At 46.7% G+C, this 19,026-nt stretch overlaps 1 protein-coding gene across 7 annotated transcripts in view; it reads right to left on the bottom strand.

Annotated features, from left to right (window-relative positions):
• PTPRU (protein tyrosine phosphatase receptor type U) overlaps positions 1-19,026 on the bottom strand; it is a 91,974-nt gene that overhangs the window by 45,047 nt on the left and 27,901 nt on the right. For all 7 annotated transcript variants that reach the window (XM_032759574.2, XM_032759576.2, XM_032759578.2 and 4 more), the window contains 4 exons: positions 6,266-6,574; positions 2,911-3,020; positions 2,377-2,578; positions 1,891-1,993 (listed from right to left, as the gene is read on the bottom strand). In XM_032759574.2, coding sequence (XP_032615465.1) covers positions 1,891-1,993; positions 2,377-2,578; positions 2,911-3,020; positions 6,266-6,574 — 724 coding nt within the window. The remainder of the gene's footprint in view (positions 1-1,890; positions 1,994-2,376; positions 2,579-2,910; positions 3,021-6,265; positions 6,575-19,026) is intronic.

The raw sequence follows: 19,026 nt of genomic DNA, 5'->3' as shown, positions 1-19,026 counted from the left end.
TCTGGTTCGTGCTCCCTGGTCCCAGCTGTGTTTCTATTTTATCTCTTTACTAAGTAGGTTTCTGCTATGAGCTCCTCCAAATCCTCTGCAGAACAAAGTGGAGAGTAAATAAGTGAATCCTGACAAATTTAAATATTTCCAATTACAGTCTCAGTCACGTTTTGGCGTGTGACATCCCATACTGACAGCCTCTGCTCGGGGACGCAGAAATGCCTTTTCCTTGCTCACCAGATGTTTCTTTGGAGCATCCAAGTTGTGGGGAATCATCCCAGAGTGTTGGACACCAGCCCATGGCTTGTCACTAGCCCATTATAAACACCAGTCCAAGCCCCTTTCAGCCTCCATTACCCCAGGCTAAGGTCAGGCCTCTCCTAGCCCTAAATCCCACCAGGAGGTAATCATTAACATTAGCCATGAACAAAGTGCATCTTAATCTAGAATAATCCCCATTGTGCAGATAAAGAAATGGAGGCTCAGGAAGGTAACGGGACATGCCCAGGGTCATGCAGCCATCTTGCCGCTCCCCTCCCACCAAGCCTGCCCCCACCTAGCCTTGCAATCATCATCCTGAGGGACCCTGACCAATGCTGCTCACAGGACCCCTCAAGAGGACAAGGAAGGAAGGGTTCCCAACCCATCCCAGACTCAGCGGCATAAGGGCCCTGAGGCTCCAGCAACAGGCAAAAGGCCCTGCAGACCCCGTGACTTTTTCCTGGGGCTTCCCTGAGGGTCTGGGAACCAGTCCAGGGCAGGATTTGCAGTGGCAAATACAGGGAAGACAAAGCAGAAGAGGAGAGGATACAGTGGAGAGTGAGGAGGTAAGGGACTGCCATGGTCACCCGGGCAGCCCACTCTCTTCCTGGGGAACTGACTAGGACCCTCACACCCCCCCACCTAAAGGCTGTCACCCTCTCCCAAAGCATGTACCTTCGTGGAAGGAAGGGGTGGACCAGAAGGGCAGGGAGGCTCTATAACTTCTAGAAAAGGTACAGGCACAGCAGATAGACCTGGCTTCCAAATCCAGCTCCACCACTTACTAGCTGTGTGGCCTTGAGGGCAAGTGACTTAGGCTCTCTGAGTCAGTTTCCCGATATGTAAAATGAAGGTAATCATACCCATGCCACGGGGCTGCCATGAGGATAAATGGCTTCATGCAGATAAAGCCCCTAGCACAGGGTCTGGCTAACAGTACGTGCACACAGTTGCACAAACACCCTCACACTCTCACACACGCACACTTATGTCTCCCATACACGCCTCTCACACACACTCACACCACACATCCCATGTCTTTCTCACAAAGACACACCCAGGTTCACATCCCACGTACACACACACACACACACACACACACACACACACACGAGTCTTGTCTCCAGCACCCTCTCCCCAGCAGAGGAAAGGCACCAGCAAGCCCCAGCCACCACGGCACCAGCAAGCCCAGCTTCCTCCCGGAGAGCAGGTGGAGAAGCCAAGCCCCTAGCCATTCCAGAGAGATGGCCCTATCTGGCTGGCTGCCCCAGCCTTCTAGAAAGCCCATCTCTGTGCTTCCAGGAAAAGGCTGGGATGATATAAGGCCCCCAGAGTTTCACTTCTCCAAGGTGTCTGAGGAAAGGCCCCCTGGACAGGCCTGGACAGTCCCCTCTCCAGGCTGGACCTATCCAGGGTCCTCCTGACAGTCACCGTCTGAGACCCATGGCCTCAGAGGGGAGGGACTGCAGGCTTCTCGCCTGCCGAGCATCACAGAACGATCTCCTGCAGACACCCCGAGCCCTGCGTGGGAGACTGAGGGAGGAAAAGGGTGAGCTGGCCTGGGTGGGGCTCTGGGTCAGAGGAGGGGCCTCTTCCCTAAGGCCCTGGACTCCCACCCCTCCGTCCCCGCTTTCCCACCTGATGGGCGCACCGCGGCCCTGTGCCGGCCTCAGCAGCACGGTGATGGTGTTCTCAGACTCGCCCAGGGGTGACGGCATGTCGGCATAATCAAAGCTGGGAGCTGGGGAAGGGGACAGGGTCACAAGCTGGAGCTTGGCCACTGGACCAGGGAGACCAGGCTTCCAGCCTCCTTGACCACAGTCCTCAGATCTCCCCTACTTCAGCCTTAGCCTCTTTTTTCCTGCTGACATGACCTGAGCTACCCTGGCCCCTGACCTCAGGCACTGGCCCCAGCCTCAATCTTCTGATTCCACTGACCACAGTCTCCTGACTCCTCTGACTTCAGCCTCCCTGAGCCTGACTTTAACTCCTAAATGGCATATTTATCTCAGCAGGGGCCCTCTGTAACTACCCCCAGGATGCCCCCCATTTCCCCTCTGCCCATGGAACCCTTGGATTCTGGGCCACCTCCAAAGAGGCTGGGCCGGGTCAGGTGGGGCTCACCAGAGATGTTGGTGGTTATCTCGGTGAGTGCCGCCTGGCCGAAGCCTTTGCCTGTGCGGGCCCGCACGGAGAACAGGTAGGTGGTGCCTGGGTGCAGGTTGGAGAAGACGTGGTAGGTCTCGTTGCGGAGCTTGGAGATGGTACGTCGTGGGCCCGGCACGTTCACCGCCGGGTCTGATGACTCGATGCTCTGGTAGCTGATCTGGGAGCAGGATTGGCAGGCAGGTGGGCACAGGATGGGCAGAGGATCCCTGACCAGCAGCCTCCACCCACCATGTTTCAGGAAAGTGAGAGATAATGCTAAGCAAAGGAGACCAGATGCCATCAAGCCAGGCTTCTAGTCATCTTCGCCTCTCCCTCCTGCCTTCAGGACCCTTCCCTAGAAATCACGGGGCACAGACCTGGCCATAGTTGAAGAAACTATGACAATCACATCTGTCCTCCCATGCACCTACTACTGTAGCAGCAGAGAGAAAGAGGGTCACCTCTCACCTTCCACCAGGGACCCCCACTGTAAGAGGGTCCCACACCCACCTCATACTGAGTGATGAGACCATTGGGCTCCTGGGGCTCCTCCCACTTGAGGAAGATCATGTCTTCCAGTGGAGTGAAGGTCAGGGACTCAGCTGCAATCCCACTGGGCACTGCAAGGGAAAGGCGGCAGGGGCCAGGGGAAAGTGGGCTTTGGTGCCAGACACCTGGGTTTAAATTCCAGCCTTGCTGCTTCCTACCTGGTTCTCATGGACTATTCAGCCTCTCTGCACCTTACTTAACTCAGCTGTGAAGTGGGAATGATATAACCCCCCCCTCAAGCCAGGACTCAAATGATACGATGTACGTAAAGCCCCAAGGCAAACATCAGCAATTGCATATGGTTCAACCTATTACTAAGTACTCAAAATGGATAGCTGGCATTTTCATTACTGTGTAGGTTGCATTCAGGAGAGAAATACGTTTGAAGGTTCCAATTTTGTTCCAGTTGGGTAGTTTTCAGAAAATATGCACATGTGCCAGAGAAATGAAAACAGCAATTGCATTGCGGTATTGGGATTATGGGTGGAGATATTTTCTTGTCTAAAAATTTCTAATTACATAAATGACATGTTCAATGTAGAAAATCAAAATGAGCGTAAAGAAAATTAATGGCATCTACAATTGTATCACCCAGAGATACTGTTAACATTTTAGCATTAACACTTGCAGGCATGCCTTTGTTTTGTTTTCCTTTGTGTAAACGTGTACTGTTAATGGCAGGCACAGGAGTGTCATTTAGGAAGAGAATGGTCTTTGCTTGGGAAAATACCTTGATAAACCACTATGGGGAAGCTGAAGTCCTAAGGCAGAGAAAAGCAGAAACTAAGGAAGGAGGTGAATTTTGCATCTAGGCCAATGCTGTGCAGAACAGAAAACTGTGCACGTGCGGCAGCAACACAAAGCCATAAACCAAGGAGCTTAGGGGTAACTGGGATCTGTAGGAACCCAGGGAAAGGCTTTGGACCTGTGATAGCATTCGAGTGTAGCTCTTGAGAATGACAACTGGCTGAGCGTGGTGGCTCACGCATCTAATCCCAGCACCTTTGGGAGGCTGAGGCAGGCAGATCACTTGAGGCCAGGAGTTCGAGACCAGCCTGGCCAACATGGTGAAATCCCGTCTCTACCAAAAATACAAAAAATTAGCCGGGCATAGTGGTAGGCGCCTATAATCCCAGTTACTCGAGAGGCTGAGGTGGGAGAATCGCTGGAACCAGGGAAGCGGAGGTTGCAGTGAGCTGAGATTGCGCCACTGCTCTCCAGCCTGGGCAACAGAACGAGACTCTGTCTCAAAAAAAAAAAAAAAAAAAGAATGACAACTGTGAAGCCAGATGGTCAGGTTAGAAAACCAGGCTTTCTGTGACCTCTTCTGTAAAATGGGAATAGAAATGAAATGGGAATAGAAATAGTAACATACCACATAGGGTTGTCATGGGTATTAAATGCAGTAATATATTAAAACTATTTGGAATGGTGCTTGACATGTACACTAAGGGCTAAATATTAGTTTGACATATGTAGAACACTGCATTCAACAGCAACAGAATACATGTTCTTTTCAAATACACATGGAACATTTACCAAAATTTAACGATATGTTGGGCCATAAAGTAAGGATCAAATTTCAAAAGATAAAATTTAGAAGATATCCTCTGACTACAGCGGAATTAACCTACAAATCAATAATAAAAAAACAATTAGAAAAGTCTCAATTGCTGGCCAGGCACGGTGGCTCACGCCTATAATCTCAGCACTTTGCGGGGCCAAGGTGGGCAGATCACCTGAGGTCAGGAGTTCAAGACCAGCCTGGCCAACATGACGAAACCCTGTCTCTACTAAAAATACAAAAATTAGCCAGGCGTGGTGGCAGGCGCCTGTAATCCCAGCTACTCAGGAGGCTGAGGCACGAGAATCGCTTGAACCCAGAAGGCGCAGTTTGCAGTGAGCCGAGACTGCGCCACTGCTCTCCAGCCTGGGTGACAGAGTGAAACTGTGTCTCAAAAACAAACAAAAAAGAAAAGTCCCAATTGCTTAGAAATTAAGCAACATAATTCTAAATAACTCTTAAGTCAAAGAAGAAATTATAACAGAAATAACAGTTCAATTGTATCAACAATAAATTGAACTGAATGATAATGAAGATAGGAAATATCAAAACTTGTGGGATGCAGGTAAAGCAGGACTTAGGGAAAAATGTGTAGCTTTAAACGCATATATTAGAAATGAAGAAGGGCTCAGTATTAATGATCTAAGAAACTTCTACCTCAAAAGGCAAACATAACAGCAAATCAACTCCAAAGAAAGTATAACAAAAGAAATAAAAAATAGAAAATAAAGAAAATCAAGTAAGCCAACAGTTGATTCTTTGGAAAGATTAATTTATACAGTCCTCACAAGGGTGAACAAGAAAAAAGAAAACAAAAATTACCAATATCAGAAATGAAAAAGGTGATATCACTATAGAGCCTACGGACATTAAATAAATATAATAAAAGAATATTGGCAAATGAAGTGGCTCATGCCTGTAATCCCAGCACTTTTGGAGGCCAAGGTGGGTGGATCACTTGAGCCCAGGAGTTCGAGACCAGCCTCGGCAACATGGCAAAACCCCATCTCTACAAAAAATACAAAAAAATTAGCCAGGCATGGTAGTGCATGTCTATAGTCCCAGCTACTTGGGAGGCTGAGGTAGAGGGATCATTTGTGCCTGGGAGGTCGAGGCTGCAGTGAGCCATGATCGTGACACTGCACTCCCACCTGGACAAAAGTGTGAGTCCCTGCCTCAAAAATAAATAAACTAGCTTGGCGTGGTGGTGCATGCCTATAGTCCTAGCTCAGGAGGCTGAGGTGGGAGGATCGCTTGAGCCTGGGAGGAGGAGGCTGCAGCGAACTGAGATGGTGCCACTGTACTCCAGCCTGGGCAACAGAGCAAGACTCTGTCTCTAAATAAATAAAAAAAATTATAAACAACTTTATCTCAAGAAATTTGACAATTTAGGCGCAATGAACAAATTCCTTAGAAAATACAGTCCATCTAAACTGATACAAGAATAAAAAAAATCTGAATATCCCAATATCTATTTTAAAAACTAAAATTTACTAAAAACCTTGCCACAAAGAAAACTCTATGCCCAAATGGCTTCACTGCTGAATTCTTTCAAACACCTAAGGAAATAAATTAGACCAATCTACCCCAAAGTCTTCCAGAGAAAAAACAGGAGCTATGACTACTTTGGTGTTATACAGTTGGTTTAATCCTAAGCAAAAAAAAAAAATACCCTCAGTAAATTTCAGTCTCAGACATGGCATATCTGTGGGAGGTACACAGGGCCCTGGGAATTGGAACTGAGACTCTTACCATCCTCATCCGTCTGGAAGGTGACCTCCTTGCCCTCTTTGCGCCCCTCAGGGTTAGTGAGGACAAGCCTCACGTGAACATTCCGATAGGGCAGCAGGTTCTTGATGGTGTAGCGGCTGACACCTTGCTCTGTCTTCACACACTCTCGGATGGTCTGGTTGTGGCTGCTGCCCAGGGTGTAGTGATAGCACAGCGACACAGTATATGTGTGGCAACGCGTCACGTTGTAGCCCAGTGGTTCCCACTGCAGGGTCAGCTGGCGGGCCTGGATCTCAGCAAAAGCCAGGCCTTTGGGGGCCCTCATGGGCTCTGGAGAACGCAGGAAGCAGAGAGAAGAAGTTAGAAGAAATAGGAAGAGAAGAGGAAGAAGAACAGGATGAGAAAGCATCAGTCAGCTGCCTGAAATCATCCCTCCATTGCCCTCAAGAGCTCAGGGGACCCCTAGAACATCAAACGGGGAGTAAAAGTATGTGCTTTGGAGTCAGGCGGACTACATTTGAATCCTGGCTCTGCCACTTGCAGCTGGCAACTGCTGACTGAATCACTTCACCCCTCTGATCCTTAGATTCCTCAACTACAAAATGAAAAGAAAATAGGCCCTGCCTCATAGGATCATTGTAAGGTTTAAGGAAATACGCACAAAGGATGCATGACAATGGCTAATATACAATAAGCCCTCAAAAAATATTAGCTTTTTTTTTTTTTTTTTTGACAGAGGCTCACTCTGTCACCCAGGATGGAATGCAATGGCACAATCTAGGCTCACTGCAACCTCTGCCTCCCAGGTTCAAGCAATCCTTCCGCTTCAGACTCCCAAGTAGCTGGGATTACAGGCGTACACCACCACGCCCGGCTAATTTTTGTATTTTTTTTTTGGTAGAGATAGCGTTTCACCATGTTGGCCAGGCTGGTCTTGAACTCCTGACCTCAAGTGATCCACCCACCTCAGCCTCCCAAAGTGCTTGGGTTACAGGCGTGAGCCACCGCACCCGGCCAATAATTTATTTTTAATAGCACAGTTCACCACCTAATTCAAGACCACCCTGGACTACAACAGGTCAGTCCGAATCAAACTGTTGATATATTTTTCTTAAGGTATTAATTCCAAACTTGTTCTGAAACAACGTATAGTAATACATATAATATAATAACATACAGAAATCAGGGTAATGAGGGAAATGAGAGCCGAATAGTTAAATAAAGCCAGAGAATGACAGGGAAACAGAAACAGAAATACATGACATTAGGTCCTACGTGGAGGTCTAAAGAGAAGGTTCAAATTCAGTGGTGGGTTCCCTGGCTGTCAAAGCAAAAAGGGAAACACAATCCATTATATAATGATAATAATAATAAAGGCAGTTAACATGTATTGGGGGTTTTGGATAGGCCAGGCATTGTTCTCGAGTCTTTAAAATGCTTTATCTCGACCGGGCGCAGTGGCTCATGCCTGTAATCCCAGCACTTTGGGAGGCTGAGGCAGGCGGATCACAAGGTCAGGAGTTCAAGCCCAGCCTGGACAATATGGTGAAACCCCATCTCTACTAAAAAAAATATATATATACAAAAAAATTAGCCGGGCGTGGTGGCGCATGCCTGTGGTCCCAGCTGCTTGAGGCTGAGGCAGAGGAGTCGCTTGAACCTGGGAGGCAGAGGTTGCGGTGAGCTGAGATTGCACCATTGCACTCTAGCCTGGGCAACAGAGCAAGACTCCGTCACAAAAAAAAAATGCATTATCTCATTTAATCCTTGTAATCTAGTGAGACAAGTGCTATTATTAGCCCTATCATACAGATATTAAAACAATGGCACAGAGAAATTCAGTAACTTGCCCACAGTCACAGAGATGGTAAGTGGTGAAGCTGGGATCCAAACCTGGTCAAGCTGGCTCCGAAATCCATGCTCTTAACCACCACTCCCCACCTCCCCAATAGGAGTTCACCGATGCCTCAGGAGAGAGACAGCTACCCCAGCAGAAGGGAGGTGCATGTTAGGTTTTATGGTTTCTTGATGACTCTATGGACCAGAATGTTATCCCCATCTTATAAATAAAGAAACTGGGCTGGGCACAGTGGCTCATGCCTGTAATCCCAACACTTTGGGAGGCCAAGGCAGGAGGATCGCTGGAGCCCAGGAGTTTGAGACCAGCCTGGGCAACACAACAAGACACCATCTCTAAAAAAATAAAAAGTTGGCCACGTGCGGTGGCTCACACCTGTAATCCCAGCACTTTGGAAAGCCAAGGCAGGTGGATCACCTGAGGTCAGGAGTTTGAGACCAGCCTGGCCAACATGGAGAAGCCCCATCTCTACTAAAAAACACAAAAATAAGCCGGGCGTGGTGGCACGTGCCTGTGGTTCCAGCTACTCAGGGGGCTGAAGCAGGAGTACTGCTTAAACCTGGGAGGTTGAGGCTGCAGTGAGCCATGATCGCAACACTGCACTCCAGCCCGGGCGACACAGTGAGACGCTGTCTCGAAAAAAAAAAAAAGAAAAGAAAAGAAAAGTCAAGGCTTCTGAAGCAAAGGCAAGATGGAGCTCAGGACTCAGCCCTTAGTCCTGCATCTGCATTGACCAGCTGTGTGATCTTGGGAAAATCTCTGGGCCTCAATTTCTGGATCAGTAAAACGAGGGAAGACACCAAGATTGCATCAAATGATCCTTTTCTCTCTTGCACTCAGATTCCATGAAGTGTAGTTTCATTAACTCTCAAGTTCTGTGAGCACCTGCAAAGTGTCCCCACCTAGAGGGACCTCAGCATCCCTTAATGAACAGGTGAGAAAGCACTGCTATACAACCTCTTAAGAAGATTAAGGACAACCCCTAGGAGCATTTTTTTTTCTTTTTTTTTTTTTTTGAGACAAGGTCTTGCTCTGTCATCCAAGCTGGAGTGCAGTGGCAGGATCACGGCTCACTGCAGCCTTGATCTCCCCGGCTCAAGTGATCCTCCTGCCTCGGTCCCCCAAGTAGCTGGCACTACAGGTGCGTGCCACCAAGCCCAGCTAATTTTTGTATTTTTTGTAGAGACGGGGTGTTGCTGTGTTGCCCAGGCTCATCTCAAACTCCTGGGCTCAACTGATCCTCCTGCCTCTGCCCCCCAAAGTACTGGGATCACAGGCTTAAGCCACCACACCCAGCCCCTAGTGGCATTTTTTGTGTGAATAATTTGTTCAGAATTCCCCTTACGAAGAAGATGCAAAGGAAACCATTCGCCCAGGCTGCTCCTATCTTGGGAGTGCACCAGTAACACAGTTTTCAACACTGGCCCCAAGTACAGCACAATACAAGTTTCTGTTTCCACCCAGAAGGTTTCCTTTCTTCCCTGGAACGCAGGCAAGCAGCATGTCTCCAGTTATATATGGAGCCATCGAAGAGAGATTTCAGCACTCACTAGGAACAAAGCCTGCCTCCTGACTGGCTCCCTTCTCCCCACAAGCAGGGCCTACCCAAATCCCATCCCATATGGACACTGAGGGGCTGGCTGCCACTGCTCCCTGTATCCTGGGTACTGTGGGCTGCAAGCCCATTCACCACACTTAGGTTTTCTCTCCCATTCCTGGCCCATAGAGATTTTTCTAATTTTTTTAATGTAGTTTTGTTTTAAGCCATCATTCTTCTATGTTTGCACCAGAGGGGGCAGATCTGGGGTGTGCTCACTTGCTATCTTTCCCAGAGGTCCTCGCGTTATTCTCCAACTCTCTGGCTGTGGTCCTGGCTGCCCTGTGTGCACTGTCCTGGGAGTCTACAAGAGCCGAGGTACCACTGCTTTATTTGCACTACTGGGAGTGGCTCTGTGTTCCCTGCAGCTCAGCTCACACCATCCCCACCCCCTGGAATGCAGCCCTGCATTCCTTTCCAGCCTCTAGGGCTTGGCAGAAGCACTCTGCTTCCTAGTCCTCCTGCAGCATTTACAGAAGGGCAGGAGAAGTTCCATGTAAACGGGGACGTATGCTGGGTGAAGACCATGGCAAACAGGACAGTAGTGTCCCATCCAAAAGGGGCAGCTACTGCTCACCTCTAGATGACTGCTGCCATGCAGGACTACAGGTCAGAGTTGCCAGATCCTCCCATTTTTCAAGAGGAGCCAGAAATTCCAATTTTTATGTGAAATCTCCAGATTTTTAAATACTGGCAACCTACTCAAGCTTCTTAAAATCACCTTACAGGACCCAAGATAGCAACTTTGGAGGATGAAACTCCCAACTTCAGACTTAGGCATCTCATTCTTTGACAACTGTGCCACCTCCCATCCACCCAGGTAGACTGAGAGCTCTTTGAAAAGAAGGTCCACTTCTCTTTTTTCTTCCTGCCTACCCTGATCATATCTGGACAGATCCAGGGAGCTCAAATAGTTTGTTGACTACAGACTGATATGTTGATTGAGGGGTGTGAATCCATGAGTTTCTCCATGTTTCTAAAAACCATCTGGCACCCAGACACACTCTCTTCCACTGTCAACACACACTGACAAAACAGAACTTGGGGACCTCAAAGCCCCATCCCTCTAAATTACACAGGGCTACAGGTCACTCCGAGATCAGAGGTCAAAATGCACATTAAAACAATGAGGATAACATTTAACGCTGTTGAATTAGGCCACCATGTGTTGACTTTAGTAAGGCTAAACAAGATGCAATAACCCCGAAATGTTCAATTTTCTCATGGGAGGAGCTTTGGACTGGGATCTACTACACCCAAGTTCACATCCTATCTCCACCCCTCATTAGTTCTTTTTTTTCTTTGTTTGTGTTTGTTTTTTTGAGACAGAGTCTCACTGTCACCCAGGCTGGAGTGCAGTGGTGCTATCATTGGCTCACTGCAGTCTCAATCCTCCCACCTCACCTTCCTGAGTAACTGGGACCACAGGCACGTGCCACCATGCCCCTGGTTAATTTTTTTTGTATTTTTTGTAGAGATGGGGTTTCACCATGTTGCCCCAGGCTGGTCTCAAACTCCTGAGCTCAAGTGATCCACCTGCCTCAGCCTCCCTAAGTTCTGGGATTACAGGCATGAGCCACTGCACCTGGCCATAGTTCTGTGGCTTCAGGCAAGTTACTTATCACCCTTTGAATGTTGATGTCAGGTTCCTCCACTAAAAAATGGAGATTATGGCTGGGTGCAGTAGCTCACACCTGTAATCTCAGCATTTGGGGAAGCCAAGGCAGGATCGCTTAAGCTCAGGAGTTCGAGACCAGCATGGGCAACACAGTAGTGAGACCTTATCTCTACAAAGATATAAAAATTAGCCAGGCATGGTGGTGCGCGCCTGTAGTCCCAGCAACTCAGGAGGCTGAGGTGGGTGGATAGCTTGAGCCCGGGAGGTAGAGGAAGCAGTGAGCCAAGATCATGCCACTGCACTCCAGCCTGGGTGACAGAGTGAGACTCTGTCAAAAAAATAAACAAAAACAAACAAATGGAGATTATGACGCCTACTTTAAAGAGCAAGTGTGAGAGTTACATGAGATAATATGAGTCAAATTGCCCAGCCTACAGTCATTACCAGTCTACAGTAATTAACAAACATGTGCATTAACATGAGATGCCAGTAGCAGTATAAATTAGCACAACCATTTTTTAAAGCAATATATTTAAAAGCCCTTTCTTCAACCACTCCTGACTCTTTATCCTAAAGAAATAACTTGGGGTGGAGGGAGAAGGGAAGAACTATAAGTGCTAGGTTTCTCAATATAGTATTATTTACCATTACACAAGTCTGGAGGCAAACAGTCCAGCCAAATGGGGACATTCAATGGACTTCTAGAGTCAATAAACATAATTATAAACAACATCACACACGTAACAACACAAAGCAAATGAGGCAGCATACGGAATGCTTTCTACACCCCAATGCAAGGGTGTAAAAACGTCTACTGCAGGCATATGAGCAGAGATGTGAAGAAGTCAGAAAAATTAAAACAGCTGTTGGGCTAGGATGACGAGCTTCGGAGTGCTTATTTTTAAAAACGCCTTCGCCTGATGCTATATTATTGTTTTTACAGTAAATAATATAGTGTGAGGGGAGTTTCATGGGGATGGAGGAGATGACAACACAGCTGGCCAACAGCAAAACAACTGCCGGCCAACGCGCCTAAGCAGGGAGGGGCCACGATGTCAACAAAGAGAAGCGTGTAATTCAGAAGGCCAGGAGGAGACGTTTGCACCCTGACTGCCAGGCCCCTGCCCCAGCTTCCGTCCTGGCCAGCCTATGAAAAGTGTTTCGCAGTGCCCAGCACAAACTGGGCATTCAGCCCATGATGGGGGCAGCAGCTGCTGCTGCTGCTGTTAAAAACACTGGATTACGCTGGATGCACTGGCTCCTGTCTGTCATCCCCACACTTTGGGAGGCGAAAACAGGAGGATCCCCTGAAGCCAGGAGTTTAAGATCAGCCTGGGCAACACAGTGAGACCCTGGCTGGGCATGGTGGTGCAAGCCTGTAGCCCCAGCTGCTGAGGAGGCTGAAGCAAGAGGATCACTTGAGCCCAGGAGTTCAAGGCTGCATGTAGTGAGCTGTGATCGTGCCACTGCACTCCAGCCCAGGTGACAGGGTGAGACCCTGTCTCCAAAAAACAAAATAAAACAAAAAACTAAAACAAAACACTGGATGAGAAATCAAGAGATTCAAACTTTGATTCTAGCTCTGCCGTGGACTCACTGTGTAGATTTGTACAAGTGGCTAAATCTCTAAATCTGAGTTTATTCATCTGTAAAATGGGAATAATCAACAGCCGTCATCATGAAACCTGGGTTCTTGACCCACTGTCTGATCACAGCCAAGTCTCTTCCCCTCTATTCCCCGTATGCTGCCTCATTTGCTTTGTGTTGTTACGTGTGTGATGTTGTTTATAATTATGTTTATTGACTCTAGAAGTCCATTGAATGTCCCCATTTGGCTGGACTGTTTGCCTCCAGACTTGTATAATGATAAATAATACTATATTGAGAAACCTAGCACTTATAGTTCTTCCCTTCTCCCCCCACTCCAAGTTATTTCTTTAGGATAAAGAGTCAGGAGTGGTTGAAGAAAGGGCTTTTAAATATATTGCTTTAAAAAATGGTTGTGCTAATTTATGCTGCTACTGGCATCTGGGTTTCAGCTTCCCCATCTGTACACTAAGGGGAGTGCAATAGAGATCCTCTATGGAACCCTGTGCTATGATTCCTTTTATCCTAAGTGGCAAACCAGAACTGCCTTTGAAAGATTAAAAACACCATAGTTTACTGGGTGCTTACTGTGTGTTAAGCACTATACTTCACATGCATTTAATGCATTTCCCTGCAATTGTCTGCATTTAACCCAAAACACTGGAGGCTCCAAGGTTCAGGCTTTACAACCCCTCTTTCTTCCATCTACGTTTATTCCCTAAAAATCTAAGGACTAAATCGGGGATTCTCAACCTCAGCACTACGAACATTTTAGACTAGATAATTCTTTCTTATGTGGCTGTCTGTGCATTGTAGGATGTTCAGCAGCTTCCCTGGCCTCTATCCCTTTAGATGCCAGTAACACCCCATTGCCGCCACCCAGTTGTGACAACCGTTATATCCTCAGTCACTGCCAAATGTCTCCTAGGAGACAAAATTGCCCCTAGTTGAGAACCATTAGCGTAAAAGATCTCATCCAACCTCAGGGCTTTAGATGCCATCTATTCCATCTCCACACTGATGACTTTCAAATTTGTATCTGCAGCCCAAGCCTCTTCCCTGAACTCCACACTCATGTATCCATCTGCTGATGAGTACCTCCACTTGAATGTCTAACAGGGATCTCAAAGTCAACATTCCCAACACAGAACTCCTGATCTATGACACCCGCATCAAATCAGCTCCCACCACAGTCTGCTCCTTCGCAGGAAACGACAGCTCCATCGTTCCTGCTGCTCTAGCAAAACACCTTGGAGCCATCCTTGACTTCTAGTTCCCTTTCTCTCATCCCATATTCAATCCATCAGCAAATGCAGTTAGCTCTGCCTTCAGAATAAACCCAGAATCTGACCACTTCTCCCCACCACCACCACTTCCACTCGGCTCCCAGCCATCACCACCTCTTAAGCAGATCATTGCAGCAGCCTCCTCCCTGGTCTCTGTGGCACCTTTGCCCTCCTGGAGAACGTTCTCCACAAAAGGGCCAGAGTGATCCTTTTAAACAAAAGTAGACGATGCTCACCCCTGCTCTCTAAACTCTTCCAGGGCTCCCCAGCTCTCTCTGGGTACAACAGCTCTAAGTCCCACATCTGCAGCTCAACTTCAGCCTCTTCTCCTGCCATCTCCCACTCAGTCACTAACACAGTGACACTGGTCTCCTGGATGCCCCTCGCATGTGCCAAGCATTCTCCAGCCTCCAGGCCTTTGTGCTGGCTGCTCAGTCGGGCTGGTGCTTGCTTCCCCCAGCGAGCCCCCAGCTCTCTGCACGGCTCAGTCCCTCACCTCCTTCAGATCTCTGCTCAAATGTCACCTTCCCTTGAGACTTTTAAAAATAACAACCCTCCAGGCCCCACTCCCTGCTTTTGTTCTTCATGGCACTTACCACCATCTGACAGGCCATAAAGTCCTCCCTCGGTATATGCCAGGGATTGGTTCTAGGACCCCTACATATAACCGAATTCACACATATTCAAGTCCCATAGTTGGCCCTTCATATATGCAGGCCCTAGAAACACTGGAGTTTTTTGTATTGTTGGTTGGTTTGTCTCTAGATAAGATCTTGCTCTGTCATCCAGGCTGGAGTGCAGTGTGAAATCTTAGCTCACTGCAGCCTTGATCTCCTGGGCTCCAGCTATCCTCCTGCCTCAGCCTCCTGAATAGCTGTGACTACAGGCACACGCCACCACATTCAGCTAATTATTGTTGCTGTTGTGTTGTAGAGACAGGGTTTTGCTATGTTGTCCAGGCTGGTCTCAAACTCCTTGCCTCAAGCATTCCTCCCATCTCAGCCTCCCAAAGCACTGGGATAAAAGATATAACCCACCACGCCCAGCCCGCAAATACCGTATTTTTGACGCACGTGTGAGTGAAAAAAAAATCTATGTAAGTGGACCTGCCCAATTCGAACCTATGATGTTCAAAGGTCAACTGTATGCTTCACGTGTTTACTCATCTCTTACGTATCTCCTCCTGCCAAAATACGAGGTCCATGAAGAATCACATGTTGGTGGCCTTCGTCTGTCTGGGTTATAGTCATATATCCCTAACAACCACGACAGCACCTCGCACGTCATAGGCACTCAATATGCATTCGCTGAATAAATCTTCAAACTAACCCTACATGGTAAATGTTATGATTCCCATTTTGTAAAACAGGGGGACTGAAGCTCAGAAAGGTTAAGTAACCTGACCCAGACCCCTTCGCTAGAAAGCAATTCCCCACTGGAACACTCTGACCCACCACTCAAGGGTCTCCTAAAGTGTGACATTAAACCAGATTTTAGACCTACCACCCGAGGCGCTCCCAAAGTGTGGCTTTAAACTGGATTTTAAATAATTCACAGATCGGCTTTTTAAAACACTTACGAATATTGATTAGCAACAAATAACATTGACCTAAACCTCACACCTTACCCAAAATAGATCATGAACTTAAATGTAAAATGTAAAACTATAACACTTTTAGAAAAAAAACAGGAGGCCAGGCACGGTGGCTCATGCCTGTAATCCCAGCACTTTGGGAGGCCAGATCACCTAAGGTCGGGAGTTCGAGACCAGCCTGACCAACGAGGAGAAACCCCGCCTCTATTAAAAATACAAAATTGGCCAGGCATGGTGGTATATGCCTGTAATTCCAGCTACTCAGGAGGCTGAGGCAGGAGAATCGCTTGAACCCAGGAGGCGGAGATTGTCGTAAGGTGAGATCATGCCACTGCACTCCAGCCTGGGCAACAAGAGTGAAACTCCGTAAAAAAAATAAAAAATTTTAAAAACCCAGGAGAAAATCTTTGGGAGACACGGACAGGCAAGGAGTTCTTAGACTTGATACCAAAACCATAATTCATAAAAGGGAAATTTTATAAATTGAACCTCATCAAAATTGAAAATAGTACTGTGAAAGTCCATATAAAGAGGGTGAAAGGACAAGCTACAAACTGGGAGGAAATATTTACAAACTCCACATTTAACTAAGGACTGGTACCTAGAATGTACAAAAAACTCAACACTTAACAGCAAAAAATAATAATAATAATAATCCAATTAGAAAATGTTCAAAGACATGAACAGACAATGCACCAAAGAAGATATACAGATGGCAAACAGCACATGAAAAGATGTTCGTCCAGGCACCGTGGCTCATGTTTGTAATCCCAGCATTTTGGGAGGCTGAGGAGGGCAGAACACTTGAGGTCAGGAGTTCAAGACCAGCCTGGCCAACATGCCGAAACCCCATCTGTCCTAAAAATACAAAAATTAGCCAGGTGTGGTGGTGTGTGCCTGTAATCCCAGCTACTCAGGAGGCTGAGGCACAAGAATTGCTTGTACCTGGGAGTTGGAGGTTGCAGTGAGCTGAGATCATGCTGCTGCACTCCAGCCTGGGTGACAGAGTGAGATTCCATCTCAAAAAAGAAAAGAAAAGATGTGGCCGGGCGCAGTGGCTCACGCCTGTAATCCCAGCACTTTGGGAGGCCAAGGTGGGCAGTTCACAAGGTCAGGAGATCGAGACCATCCTGGCTAACATGGTGAAACCCCGTCTCTACTAAAAATACAAAAAAATTAGCCGGCCGTGGTGGTGGGCGCCTGTAGTCCCAGCTACTCGGAGAGGCTGAGGCATGAGAATGGCGTGAATCCAGAAGGCGGAGCTTGCAGTGAGCCGAGATGGCGCCACTGCACTCCAGCCTGGATGACAGAGCAAGACTCCATCTCAAAAAAAAAAAAAAAAAAGGTGTTCAACATCACTAGACACTGAAGAAATGCAAATTCAGACCATGATGGGATATATCACTACACACCTCTCAGGAAGTCCAAAATAAAAAACAGTGACAACACTAAACACTGGCAAGGATGCAGAAAACTGGATCACTCATACGTTGTTGGTGAGAATATAAAACAATATAGCCACTCTGGTAGTTTCTGATAAAACTAAACATGCAATCACCATATGACTCATTGATTGTACTCTTGAGCATTTATCCCAGAAAAATGAAAAGTTATGTTCATGCAAAAAGCTCTGTATGAATGCTCACAGAAGCTTTACTTGTAATAATGAAAAAGTGGAACCAGCCCAGATGTCATTCAACAGGTGAATGGTTAAACAAACTGGCATTTCCACACCATGAAATAAAAAGTAATAAAAAGCAACAAAAAGTAATAAACTACTGATAAACACAACTTGGATGAAGGAAACTACGTGAATGAAAGAAACTAATTCCAGTGCCAAGATAATTCAATAAGAACAGACTTTTCAACAAATGGTAATGAAGATCTACATACAAAAGAACGAAGTTGGCCAACCATGCCTATAATCCTAGCACTTTGGGAGGCTGAGCCAGGTGGATCACCTGCCATCAGGAGTTTGAGACCAGCCTGGCCAACATGGTGAAACCCTGTCTCTACCAAAAATACAAAAATTAGCTGGGCATGGTGGCACATGCCTGTAATCCCAGCTACTCAGGAGGCTGAGGCAGGAGAATCACTTGAACCTGAGACGTGGAAGTTGCAGTGAGCTGAGATTGCGCCATTGCACTCCAGCCTGGGCGACAAGAGTGAAACTCCGTCTCAAAAAATAAAAAATAAAAGAATGAGGTTAGATCCCTACCTCACACCACATTTGAAAAATTAACTCAAAGTGGATCAAAGACCTGAATGTAATAGCTGAAACTATAAAACTATTAGAAAAAAACACAGGAGTAAATCTTCATGCCTGCGGATTAGGCAATAGTTTCTTAGGTATGACATCAAAAGCACAAACAACAAAAGAAAAAAATAGATAAATTGAAAACTTTCGTGCTTCAAAAAAAAACTATCAAGAAAAAGAAAATATAATCCACAGAATGGGAGAAAGTATTTGCAAACATAAACACCTGATAAGTATCTAGTGTCCAGAATATATAAATAACTTTTTTTTTTTTTTGAGACACAGTCTCACTCTGTCACCCAGGCTGGAGTGCAGTGGCACCATCTCGACTCACTGCAACCTCCACCTCCCGGGTTCAAGCGATTCTTGTGCCTCAGCCTCCCGAGTAGCTGGGACAACAGGCACGCACCACCACACCTGGCTAATTTTTGTATTTTTAGTAGAGGCTGGGTTTCACCATGTTGGCGAGGCTGGTCTCGAACTCCTGGCCTCAAGTGATCCACCCTCCTCGGCCTCCCAAAGTGCTGGGATTACAGGCGTGAGCAACCACCACGGCCGGCCTACTCAGAATAGATAAATAATCTTACAACCCAATAATAAAAAGACAAATAACCCAACTTAAAAATTGGTCATTTTTAACACTCTGAAGACATTTCTACAAAGAAGAAGATATAGAAATGGTCAATAAGCACATGAAAAAATGATCGATATCATTAGCCATCAGGGTAATGCAAATCAAAATCACAATGAGATACTATTTCATATACACTAGAGTACTTATAAGAAGACAGATAACAACAAGTGGTGACAAGGAAGCAGAGAAACTAGAACCCTCATAGACAAGTAGTGGGAATTTAAAGTGGTACAGCTGCTTTAGAACAGTCCAGCAGTTCCTCAATGAATAAACACAGAGATATCTTATGATATATATGGTACATAAGAAAAATGAAAACATATATCAATATAAAAACCTGTACACAAATAT

This window comes from Hylobates moloch, unplaced genomic scaffold (genome assembly GCF_009828535.3).
Source record: "Hylobates moloch isolate HMO894 unplaced genomic scaffold, HMol_V3 SCAFFOLD_9, whole genome shotgun sequence".
In the NCBI taxonomy this organism is placed as follows: domain Eukaryota; kingdom Metazoa; phylum Chordata; class Mammalia; order Primates; family Hylobatidae; genus Hylobates; species Hylobates moloch.
The sequence above is the reverse complement of the archived record's forward strand: the minus strand, read 5'-3'. Positions and strand labels throughout refer to the sequence as shown.